This window comes from Pseudonaja textilis, chromosome Z (assembly GCF_049901715.1).
Source record: "Pseudonaja textilis isolate UNSWEBS1 chromosome Z, rPseTex1.2, whole genome shotgun sequence".
NCBI lineage: Eukaryota > Metazoa > Chordata > Lepidosauria > Squamata > Elapidae > Pseudonaja > Pseudonaja textilis.
The window spans coordinates 134,446,102-134,458,243 of record NC_142008.1 but is presented as its reverse complement, the minus strand read 5'-3'; the positions used below and the strand labels follow the sequence as shown (position 1 = coordinate 134,458,243).

General features: G+C 41.8%; 1 protein-coding gene across 1 annotated transcript; it reads left to right on the top strand.

The window, feature by feature from the left end:
- Window positions 1-3,404: 3,404 nt before the first annotated feature.
- Window positions 3,405-8,688, top strand: LOC113443681 (DNA-directed RNA polymerases I, II, and III subunit RPABC5). Its single transcript, XM_026712060.2, has 3 exons — window positions 3,405-3,553; window positions 5,608-5,713; window positions 8,432-8,688. Exons 2-3 carry the CDS (start codon window positions 5,619-5,621, stop codon window positions 8,538-8,540), a joined length of 204 nt encoding a protein of 67 aa, XP_026567845.1. The 5' UTR covers window positions 3,405-3,553; window positions 5,608-5,618; the 3' UTR covers window positions 8,541-8,688.
- The last annotated feature ends 3,454 nt before the right edge of the window (window positions 8,689-12,142 follow it).

Sequence of the window (12,142 nt, the reverse complement as noted above, 5' to 3'; positions counted from 1 at the left end):
CCTGTTTCAGCTGTCTATTATCTTTTCTCATTAAACAAAATTTCTCCTGTAATCACTGATTGGAGTATGACGCCTTTATATCTTTCCTCTAAAATTATAACACTTAATATAATACCTAACTTCTGTTCAAATTCTGCTTAGTACATTCTAAAGCTACACACTATATTTTAAAAAAGAAAAAATTATGAATATATAATATAATTAAAACAACAATCCATACCAATTCAATTCTATCGTTAATATTAATATTCATTTAAATCTTAAACATTTTACACATTACTTTTCAAATAGGTACCATGCTTCTATGGGAACACTTATAAACTTTCCATAGTTACTTCCCCCCCACTTTATATTTTAAAGTTATATATTTTAAAGTTATATGAAGTTATATTTTAAAACATTGTGTCATTAAAATGTTCCCATTCCTTCCTAATTCAATTCTCTCATTTATTTCATTTCACTTGTTTTGTTCACAAAAGTTTCACTGAATCACACTGACTATTTTATCCCACTTTTTAATCATGTTTCCAATTTTCTAACATTATTTCTAAAACAAATATAACAATACAATCTTATGTACCTTTGCAGAATCGCTTTTTCAGTTAAATTTTTACACATTATCTCCGAATAAGTCCTGTTTCTTTATATCTTGCTCCAAACTTTTGTAGCTTCTCTTCCCTTCCTTCCTCCCTTGCTTCTTCTCTCTGCCCTTTTTACCCCCTTGTCTCTCCACCTCCATTTCCTTCTTCTGTGTTCCCCTTTTCTGTTGCTTTCTGACATTATATCCACTTTTCACCTTGTTTTTCCCTTTTTTGGTTGTTTTTTTAGGTCTTAAATTCTTCATTCTCTTTCCCCCCTTTCCCCTTTCTTCCCCAGATAAAGTTACTTGTTCATTAAAGATGGCTTCTTCTTTGTCCCAATCTTCTTGTTGCACAGTCTTTTCTTGTAGTTTCTCGTAGGTAAGATCGCCATTTCTAAGAATTGAAAAACGGAGCCAAAACAGCCCTTCCCTTCTTGTTCCTCTTCTTTATATTTTTTAAATTCCATTTACAGTTCATCCACAAGTGATGCCATTGTAAAGTTTTTTTAAACAACCACCCAATTGTTTTTAATCATTCAAATATAGATTCTAGAAGTCCCAAAGTCACCAAGCAATCCAAATACACACAAGCTGTTTCGTTTAACACTTTCTTCTTTTTTCACTTTCTCTTCCTGGGGTTACTATTTAGTTCCAAAGTTCCAGTTAAAATGTATCTTTTAGAAGTCTTATTGAGATTTAACTTTAGGTTCTTTTGGATTCCAGGCAGACTCCTCCTTCCAAATCCTGCTCTTATTCTTTTCCTCTCCCTTCCCACTTACAGCAAAAAAAATTTTTTTTAAGTGTTCAGGAATCTTTAGTCCCCTTAGCATTTAATTTTCCAGTTTAATTACCTATTGGTGCCAAAGCGGATTTTTCCGATTTCTCATTCATCTCTTTTCGCTGTCAACGTAAGGAAGGAGAGTGAAAAATAAAAAAACCTTTCCCTTTTCACTTTCATTCGCTGCTTCCGAGTCTTCTTTGGGAGCGATGCATCTTTTATAAAATTTAAATTCCAGGATAACTTAGTTGTTGTTTCTTATCCCGGTCAGCCAAAACTTTCACTTCTTAACTTCCTCCTGCACTTTCTTTTCCGGATGAGTGCTTCTTTGAGGCGGCCATTTCTGACCGCCGCTCTTACTGCCTTCGGGAAAGGGAGTTTGGCCAGCTGAGGAGGAAAGATGCGGCTTTCCTCGACCCTGATGGGATCTCCCCCCTCTTCACCACCTCTACGGGGTGGCTTAGCCCCGAAGCCAGCTGGCTCGGAGCGCTCCAGCGGCGAGCCCAGGCAGAAACCGCGCATGACCACGGATTCCTGCCTGCCACCAAAGCCCTGCAAACCAGAAGTTGATCCTACTCTTTCAAGAGTTGGGAGCGCAGATACAATCTCCATCGGCTGAGTGAATAAATGCGGAAGGGGGGAAAGAGCTAAACTCTCAAACCCAGGTGTGCATTCACACAATTACACCAGGCAAAACAAAATAAAAGGTTCCAAAACAAAAAGAACTCTCCCTTGGTGCGTTCCCTGCCACTGCTTCTCTGCAAATCACCTCGCAAGTTAATTGCCAAGGAACTTGCCTTGGCACTGATGTTCAACTTTACACAGCCTTTCCCTAGCATTTTTAATGTACAGATAATCCTCGATTTACAGCCATTCATTCAGTTACAAAGGCACTAAAAAAAGTGACATGACTATTTTCACACATGACCACTGTAGCATCCCTGTAATCATGTGATCAAAATTTAGGCACTTAGCAATTGGCTCATATTTATGACAGTTGCAGTGTCCTGGGGTCATGTGGTCACCTTTTGCGACCTTCTGACAAGCAGCCAATTGGGGAAGCCAGATTCACTTAGCAACTCTGTTACTAACTTAACAATTGTAGTGATTCACTTAACTGTGACAAAGAAGGTTGTAAAAAAGGGCAAAATTCACTTAACAACTGTCTTGCTTAGCATTAGAAATTTTGGGTTCAATTGATTAGCTTATGCAAATTCCTTCTGTGTCCAATCACACTTGGCCAGTATGGAATATTCTTTTCTATTCTATTCTGGTCGTAAGTTGAGGACTACTTGTACATTTTCCCCCTTCTCCAGAGTAAAGTGCTTCCCTGCTGCCCCTCTCTTAGTGGACTTTTGAGGGCTTTTCCTAAAACCCCTCAAGGCGAGAGGCGGGGGGGGGGGGAAGCAACCGACAACTTTGCCCCATCTGGAGTTACTCAACACCCGCTGCGTAATTAAAACAGCCACAGAAACCTGATGGGTGTGCGTGCACAAGACCCAGAATTGCAAAATCAACTACATTACAGGCGGTCCTCAACTTAGGACCACAATTGAGCCTAAAATTTATCTTGTTAGGTGAGACATTCATTAAATGAGTATTGCCCCATTTTTCGACCTTTCTTGACACAGTTGTTGAGCGAATTGCTACAGTTGTTAAATCAGTAACAAAAGCTGTGAAGTGAATCTGCTCCCCCAATTAACTTTGCTTGTCGGAAAGTCAAAAAAAGGTAATCCAGGATATTGCAGCCGCCATAAATAGTGGCCAATGATCGGAATTTGCTGCACGGGTCGGTCGTAAGTGTGAAAAACGGCACTTTTGTCAGGGCCTGTAACTTGGAACAGTCACTTTTGTCAGGGCCCGTAACTTGGAACAGTCACGAATGAACTGTTGCAAGTCGAGGGCTACCTGTATTCCTAGCAACCAAAGACGGAAAAGCCCTCCAACAAAAACAACAAAATGCAGTCCCCGGTTAATGGCATCGATCCTTCAGACGAGTAAAAGGTCCTCCGGGCGGAAAGGGAGGAGCTTCCCTCCCCCTCCCCGCCCGCAGCTTTCCTCCGCCTCTTGCGGAGATTCCGGCGCCCTGCAGCGCCCTCTAGCGAGCCGAAGCGCGAAGGAAAGGGACCGCGCGGCTGCCTGGGCCGCACACCATTTGCACTGCGATCCTACAGAAAAGCGGAGCTCGGAGAAAGGTGGGAACGGAGACAGGGAAGGGTTGTCCTGCACTGCGACGGAGTGGGGCAAAGGGAAGGCTTGATCGGTGCAAGGGCCCGGCTGGTTCCCTGCCGGGAAAAATGGGGAAAGGATCTGCCGGAAAGAAAGGGCCGAGCTAAATGGGGACGCCGGACTTGAGAGTTGGCCAGGGTGGGAGCCATCCTGAGCTTCCGTCACCTCGCAGCTAGAGTCCATTAGGGCCCGAGAAAGAAAGAGAGAGTGGGGGAGGGAGAGAGGGAAGGGAAGGAAGGAAGGAAGATGAGACAGAAGAAAGAGAAAGAAAGAAAGAAAGAAAGAAAGAAAGAGCACATGTAGGTCAAGTTCCTCTCTCCCATTATAGGCAACAATTAAACCGGTAAAGCTTTTTTCCTTCTTTCCTCTAAAGCAGGGGCATCCAATCTCACCAACTTTAAGACTTATGGACTTCAACTCCCAGAATTCCCCAGCCAGCATGGGAGTTAAATTCTGGGAGTTGAAGTCCACAAATCTTAAAGTTGCTGAGGTTGGATACCCCTATTCTGAATCGAATTGACACAGTAACTGTTAATAGGAAAGCAGCAGGTGTTGAGTTGTAAGACTGGCATGTCGGTTTTAAGAAGCAGGAAGAAGAGGGGTGCGGTCTTCTGCTCCTCGAAATAATTTGTGGTAGTTATGTTTTATCTTTCTGACTAAAATAGTGGGGAGTGGGGAATCCAATAGGAGAAACAAGAAGCACTTGTTTTTCAAGTGAAAGCATTATATGAATAATTTAACCTTTGTTTACTAAATTGTCCCATTTTGGGGATCTCCTGTGGCTTAATGAACGAGTCATCTCTATTTGGGATTAATTGGTGCCAGCTCAATTTATTGACTCCCTCCAATAAATTCCATATTGGAATTGGAATTCTCAGAATGGCAAACTACCATAACTGAAGACTGGGAATGTTGGGGTATGTGGTTTCCATATCTTCAAGCAGCCTACCAAGTTTCTCAAACTTGGCAACTTTAAGGCGCAAGAATTTCAACTCCCAGAATTCCGTAGCCAGCACCCATCAATTTTTTCAAAATCTCTCTGTCTCAAATAGCTACCTGTACAATAGTTCAAATTTTTGAGGTTCAATAAAAGAGTGAGGCCCTTTAGTATCCGCTTCTTAAAAAAGGAAACGTTTTACTAGGAAAAAACTGAGGCAATATGTAGACCAATTATTAATTGCAGGCAGCAACAATCAACTGCTCATCAAGAAGCTGTGGCTCAGATGAAATTTCATGGTGTTAATTGAGGCCTACTGGGTTTTTTTTTGAAACAAGCGTTTGATGCTTTCTGCTTTACAAGTGACTTAAAATGCCCTCTTGTTTTATCATTAGCCGAGGGGGCAATAGAGATGTTCATTTCTCATGACCTATTTTAACTCATTTCATTCCAGGCTGTGATCTTGCTACCATCTGTAAAAGTGTGATAGGTCTTAAAGCAGGGGTCCCCAACCCTCAAGCCATGGCCCACTACCCAGGCCTTGAGCTGTTCAAAATAGGATCATGGAAGTGGCAAGATAAGCGCACGTGCACGCACACATCTCCACTTGCACAAGCAGCAGGGGAGCACTTGATCATGTGGGGCAAAAATGGTGCTGCACGCACACCGTTCCTGCCACTCATGCAGAATCATCCACTCTCCCTCCCTCCCTCCTTCCCCCAGGCAATCTGCAAAGCCAGAAAGTTTGAGGAATTCTGTCTTAAAAAAATATGAATTTTCTTGGGCTCAAAGCACTGCAACTTTTTATCTCCCATGAAGGACTTGGATTTGTTGCCTGATGTGCCAAGAGGTCAAATAATGTTGGCACAAGCTGACTAGATATGGGCTACAAAAATCTGGATGGCCAGATGATTTGATTGACAGCAAAAAAATCCAGCAAGAAGTTTAGACCTTCTTCTAACCTTGATGCAGTACAATACCGTTTTAATCGCTGTTCTTTTAAAGATAGGCCGAAAGATTGGAGAAAATAAATTGGGTCCTATTAGAGGCCTGGTTGACTCACAGATTCCTTTTTCTCTCCAGGTTGGTTCACCATGATCATCCCTGTACGATGCTTCACTTGTGGTAAAGTTGTAGGGAACAAATGGGAAGCATACCTGGGCCTCCTGCAGGCCGAATACACAGAAGGGTGAGTCTGGAGAAGGCTTTGATATTTGCTGGCACGGACAGGTAGTCCTTGACTTACAACAGTTCATTTAGTAACCGTTCAAAGTTACAACAGCACTGGAAGAAAAAAAGTGACTTACGACCGTTTTTCACAGTTATGAGTTTTGCACATCCCCATAATCATGTGATCAAATTCAGAGGACGTGGGATCATCTTTTCAGCTTGTGACTTGACAAGCAAAGTCAGTGGAGAAACCAGATTCAGTTAACAATCAGGTTACTAACTTTATCAACTGCAGTGACTCACTTAACAATGGTGACAAGGAGGGTCATAAAATGAGGCAAAGCTCATTTAACAAATGTCTCGCTTAACAACAGAAATTTTGGGCTCCAGTGTGGTTGTAAGTCGAGGACTACCTGTATTGATGATGTGCTATCAAGTTGGTGTTGACTTAGCAACCATCCTGATGGATTTTCCCCAGGAGGATCTGTCCCAAGTCTGGCCCCTTCAAGCCCCTGTAATTGAGTTCCATCAACTTCATTACAGGTAGTCCTTGAATTACAACAGTTCATTTAGTGACCTTTTGAAGTTAACAACTGCACTAAAAAAAGGTGACTTATGATCATTTTTCACACTTACGACCATTGAAGCCTCCCAATTGTCAGGTGATCTACATTCGGACGCTTGACAACCAACTCACATTTATGACAGTTGCAGATTTCCGGAGCCATGTGATCCCCTTTTATGACCTTCTAACAAGAAAAAATCAATGGGGAAGCCAGATTCATTTAACGACTATGTTACTAATATAAGAACTGTAGTGATTCACTTAATAAAAGTGGTGAGAAAGGTCATAAAATGGAGCAAAGTTCACTTAACAAATATCTCACATAACATAAATTTGGGGCTCAGTTGTGGTTGTAAGTTGAGGACTACCTGTACTGGTTATCCTTGTCTCCATCCATCTTTCCCAGTATTATAACCTTCTCCAGAGAAGTAAGTCTTCATCTAATGTGTCAAGTATAATAATTTGAATCTAGTAATTTGTGTCTTAAGAACTATTTTTTAATGAACCATTGGTTTGTTTCCTTGGCTTTCCATGGTATTCTCAGGAGCTTTCTCCAGCACCAAATATTAATACTCTTTCTAAAATGCTTCACAGAAGTCCAACTTTACTTCCATAGTGGAAATGTTATGGTTTATGCTATTCCAAACTTTGTAAGTATAGACAATTCACAGCATCTGAATATCTTTTCTAAGGCCTTCACGGCTGCTCTACCATGACTGCTTTCTACATGGAGTATTTTTTACTACTGGTTCCTTTAACATTGCTCCTTGATTCACCGTTTAATTAGCTTTATTGTAAGCTGTAAGGTTGGTTGCTAAACTTGTTTCTGCTACCGTAGTTTGGTCTGTCTTTGATCTTAGTCCTGAACATTACTAGCACATTATATAAAATACTATGTAAGAATAAGGCTGGAATACAAGTAGTATTCAACTTACAGCCATAATTGATCCCAGAATTATGGTCATAAGTCTTGCTGTTTAAGCACCTCATGTGACCATTCCTGACTTTATTATATTTTTCATGGCAGTCATTAAGTGAATCTGCAATGGTTGTTTTTTGTTGGAAAGAGAAATAAACACTAGTTTCCAGCAAAAATTGTCATACATTATGGTCATGACTAGAATGCTGGATGTTAGGGATACACCCTAGCAGAATCTGCATGGCAGTTAGGCAGGCAGGCAAAATATGTGAGGTAAACATTTTTGTAGCTTACACTCAGTAAAACAGATACACCGTGCTAGTTAAATAGTTTATTCCAGCAAGAGTTTTAGCATAGTCAAAACAGTCCATATATCATTCACTAGTTCAGTCCATCCGGGGATTATACAGTTGCAAAGTCCAGTGTCGGAAAAGAGGTCAGTAAACTTACAAATATCAGTCCAGTAATATACCTCCTCGCAGTAGAGATATGAAGAAGTCAAACCTCCTTTCTTCAACGTTCAGCAACTCAGCAGTAGGGAAAACACGCAGTTAGCAAAACATCAATCCATCAAACCAGCAATCATCAGGAATCGTCAGCAATCGAGCAAGTTCTCTTGCTCCCTCTTATGGCGGTTCAACACCGCACCCAAAATTACATGCTTTGCAGTTTAAAGTGACACACACTTAAACTTACTATCATAGTTTATATATATTATTTTACCCAAACTACGTTAGGTAACCTTGTTATTCCTAACACTGGAAATGCCCCTATATTCAGGTCACTTGCCACATGTCCATTATGTGATCACAAGACTGTAAGCGGAAGGTAGATGTCAGAACTTTGAATCTGAATTATAAGTAGCCCTGGGGAGGTCTATTGTAACTTTGAACAGTCACTAAGCAACCTGTCACAAGTTGAGGACTTCCTGTATGGATAACTTTTGGTGTTTTTGTGTGTGTGTGTGTGTAAATAACAATACATATGCGCACATAAACATACATATACATATATACACACATACAAAGGCTTTAAGAGCCAGTGTGTACCCAATTGAATGTGCAGGTATCAATAAATAAACCTTTGTAAGCATTGGCATTCCATATCTTCCATGTTCCTAAATGAGGCTGCAGAGTAACAATGGAAACATTGGCAACTTAACACAGCCTTACACAAAGAAAACGGAGTCATCAAAATTGCCCTGTGTAAAGACGAGATATGTAATTTCTTATTTCTTCTTTTCGTTTCCCCAGAGATGCGTTGGATGCTCTTGGTCTGAAGCGCTACTGCTGTCGGCGCATGCTTCTATCCCACGTGGATTTGATTGAGAAGCTGCTGAACTACGCGCCCTTGGAGAAGTAGCGTTAGTAAACCCGAACGAGGCCCAGTGGAAATGGGCTATAAACATTTGCTTCCCTTAGCTTGTGCTCTTACCAGATGGCTAAGATCGGCAGTAGAAAGAGTTCAGTTCAGTGATGCATAATAATAATAATAATGTGCGTGAAATGTGTCTATGCTGTGTTGAGTTCATTACTGAGACTAGTCTACACTCAGTGCTAGTTTTAAAGAATCTTGTAGAGGAGCGGTCCCCAACCTTTGCATCTTGGAGGCCCAGCAGGAGGGAGGGGAATCAGGTCGTGCAAGCTGTGGGCCAGCATGCATGCAGTTCAACTTGCACAAGTGGGGGTGGGGGGGGACTAGCAGACATACTTGCGCAAGTTGAGCTGCATGTGCACTGCCCATGTGCATGTGGGTGCTAGCCCGCCCCTCGCATAAGATGAGCTGCATGCGTTTGTGCCGCCCCGCTGCCCGCGTGGCCTGGTTCCAAAAAGGCCACGGGGTAGTGGTAGTGGGCTGAGGCCTAGGGGTTGGGGACCCCCTGTTGTAGAGCTCAGGAAGAGGCATTCTTAAGCCAGCTTTGCATCTTCCTGTTGCCGTCTTTTTGCCACGGTGGGCACCACCTTTGGGGGGAGATCAATAGCTTACCCTTTCTTTGCACCTGTCATCGTTTCCTCATAGAATGAAAGAATAAAGCAAATATAACGACAGAACAGAAAATGTTGAGCTGCCCATTCCATCTATGTTACCCTCAGCAACACCTCCTGCTGCAGGGTCCAAAAAAATAGCATGCAGCTCTGGAGCTAGTAAAGCCACTAGGGGTAGTCCTCGACTCACTACCACAATGTAGCCCAAAATTTATGTTGCTAAGTGAGACATTTAAGTGAGTTTTGTCTCATTTTACAACCTTTTTCGCCCGTTAAATTAGTAACATGATCGTTAAATGAATCTGGCCTTCCCCATTGACTTTGCTTGTCAGAAGGACGCAAAAAAGGGATCACTTGACCCCAGGACAATGCAACCATGATAAATGTGAACCAGTTGCCAAGCGTCTAAATTTTGATCCTGTGTCTGTGGGAGTGCTGCAACAGTCGTAAGTGTGGAAAATAGTCGCACGTCACTTTTCAGTCTTGGAACTTACGTTTTTCATGCTTGGGACCATTGCAGCATCCCCAGTCCCCATGGTCATGTGACCAGAATTGAGACCCTTGGCAACTGACTCGTATTTATGACAGTTGCAATATCCTGTGGTCATGTGATTAGCTTTTGCGTCCCTTTGACAAGCAAAGTCAATGGGGAAGTCAGATGCATTTAAGAACCCCCGTTATTTAACAACTGCAGTGATTCACTTGGCAGTGGCAAAGGTGGCCATAAAGTGGGGCAAAAAAAAAACAACTTAAGTTTCACTTAGCAACAGAAATTGTGGAGTCAATTGTGATTGTAGGTTGAGGACTTCCTGTACAATCTCATAAATTGATGATCCTAAAATGGGTCATTATGTGACCAGACCCAGATTTATGACTGTTTTGCAGTGGTTGTTAAGCAAACCCATTGTTTGCTATGGGGCAGTGTTTGCCAGAAACCAGAAGCAAACACTGCCAAAATGACAGAAATTGCAATCACCTGCTGTGGAGGTGCCACCAAGAGCCATAAATGTGAGCCAATTACCAGGTACTCAAAAGGGGACACTGATCATACCTTTTCTGGGAAGGAGTCTGTCATAACTTCAGTCACTATATCACTGGTTGCAAGTTGAGGATTATCTTTATAAGCCCCAAGACTGATAATGCAAGTAGCAGAAATTTGTTTCCATATTTTACTGTTGCTTTTGCTGAATCAGCAGTGAAATATTAGCATCTTGGTAATAACAGGGTTTCCTTTGATATAACTCTCAGCAGCCAGGTTTTACAGTAAAAGGAATCGATGATCTAAGTCAGGGATGGATAGTCTTTGAAAAGCTGTGAGCCACAACTCAGCTTCCTAATTTTCTGAAGGATCACAGAAAGCTAGTGAGCCTTTTCACTTCACATTTAACTAGTGGGTTTGGGGGTGGGGTGATTGTGATCAAGGTGGGTTTCCTGAGGCAGACCACTTCTACTTTCTATGTTTCTACTTCTAAAACCATCCAACACCCCCCCCCCCAATAAAATGGGCTTTGGAGTCAAACTTTCAAAATTCAGTGTCAGAAGCTTGGGATCCTGGAAAGCCTCCAATTGGATGTTGGTTGATGCAGCACAGATCCTGGGCGCCAACTCCCCCAATTTAGGAACTTGTCACACTTATATTAGAATCATTGCTCAAAAACTGATTTTCCAAGGAGAGCAAAATCATTGCACGATGTAGCTGTGGCAAGTTCAAGACATTTATCATTCAAATAGGAAAAACACTTCAAAATTTTGTTCAAGCTTTTTGACCTTGTCATCCCTTAACTCGGGGTTGTCAGGCAACTGGATGGAGCTGAGCATTTATTGATCAGATGCCCTTTCTGATGTTGCAGTTCGCAACGATTTTTTCTTTGCATCCTGCACTTTAGGAAACACCTGCCGTTATCTAGAATTGAACTCTCAGCCTTCCAAGGGGGAAGGCAAGCATCTTCACCACTAGGGCACCACACTGTTCTATAACGTGATTCAACTGTTGAAACAAATCCAGCTCTTACTTAAAAGAATCTGCATAAAGTAGAAATGCAGGCAAATAAGACTTAAGGAGCACTTTCTAATATGAGCCTTTATTTCAGGAGTGGGTAGCTCTGAGTCCTAATCCTGAGGTCAAGATTGCCTCCTGCCGTTAAATGAACTGGATTTTCACTTCCACTTCACCAAAAAATTCATTTTTAAATAAAATGCATCCAGTATGTTTAATTCTGATATATTGTAGATACCAATGCAAAAAAAGCTTTCTGCAGGCCCAACTGCCCCATCTGCAACCCTGGACAAATTACTTGAAGCAATGTGAATGTATCTGCTGATAATCAGTGCTTCAGTACCCTGATGCACATCAACGTAGAGTAAAATATATTTTGAGATGTTCATATCCTATGCAGAATAAAATTTTGGGAAAATAAGATTAGGCAGGTATTTTTTTACCGTTTTGTAGTATTGAAAACAGCAAAAACAAACCCTACATACATATTGCTTCTTCCGCATTAAATTCCAACACCTCCTCATCCGTACTTACTGGATGTCAGCATCATCTACCATCTTAGTTATGCTAACTTTCATTCTTCATTTTTAAACAGAATTGTATCTTTAGCAGTGGCTCCAGCATAGGCTCTTTAGCCACACAGGTAAAGAAGGCTTAGCTTAGGAAAACAATGTAGGCCACATTGTGCCCAATACCGATGGCAGCTGCTCCAAGTGTGTATTAGCCTTAAGCCAGGGGTGTCCAACTTTGGCAACTTTAAGACCTGCGGACTTCAATTCCCAGAATTCCACAGCCATCATGTCTGGCTGAGGAATTCTGGGAGTTGAAGTCCAAAGGTCTTAAAAGTTGGACACCCCTACCCTAAACTATCTGAATAATGAAACTAAGAGCACTTCCCGCATAACACCTCCTCTTGCTACAAACGTGGACTCAATCCTAAACACCTAGGCTCAAATGTATTAATCAACCTCAATTCTTCTCAT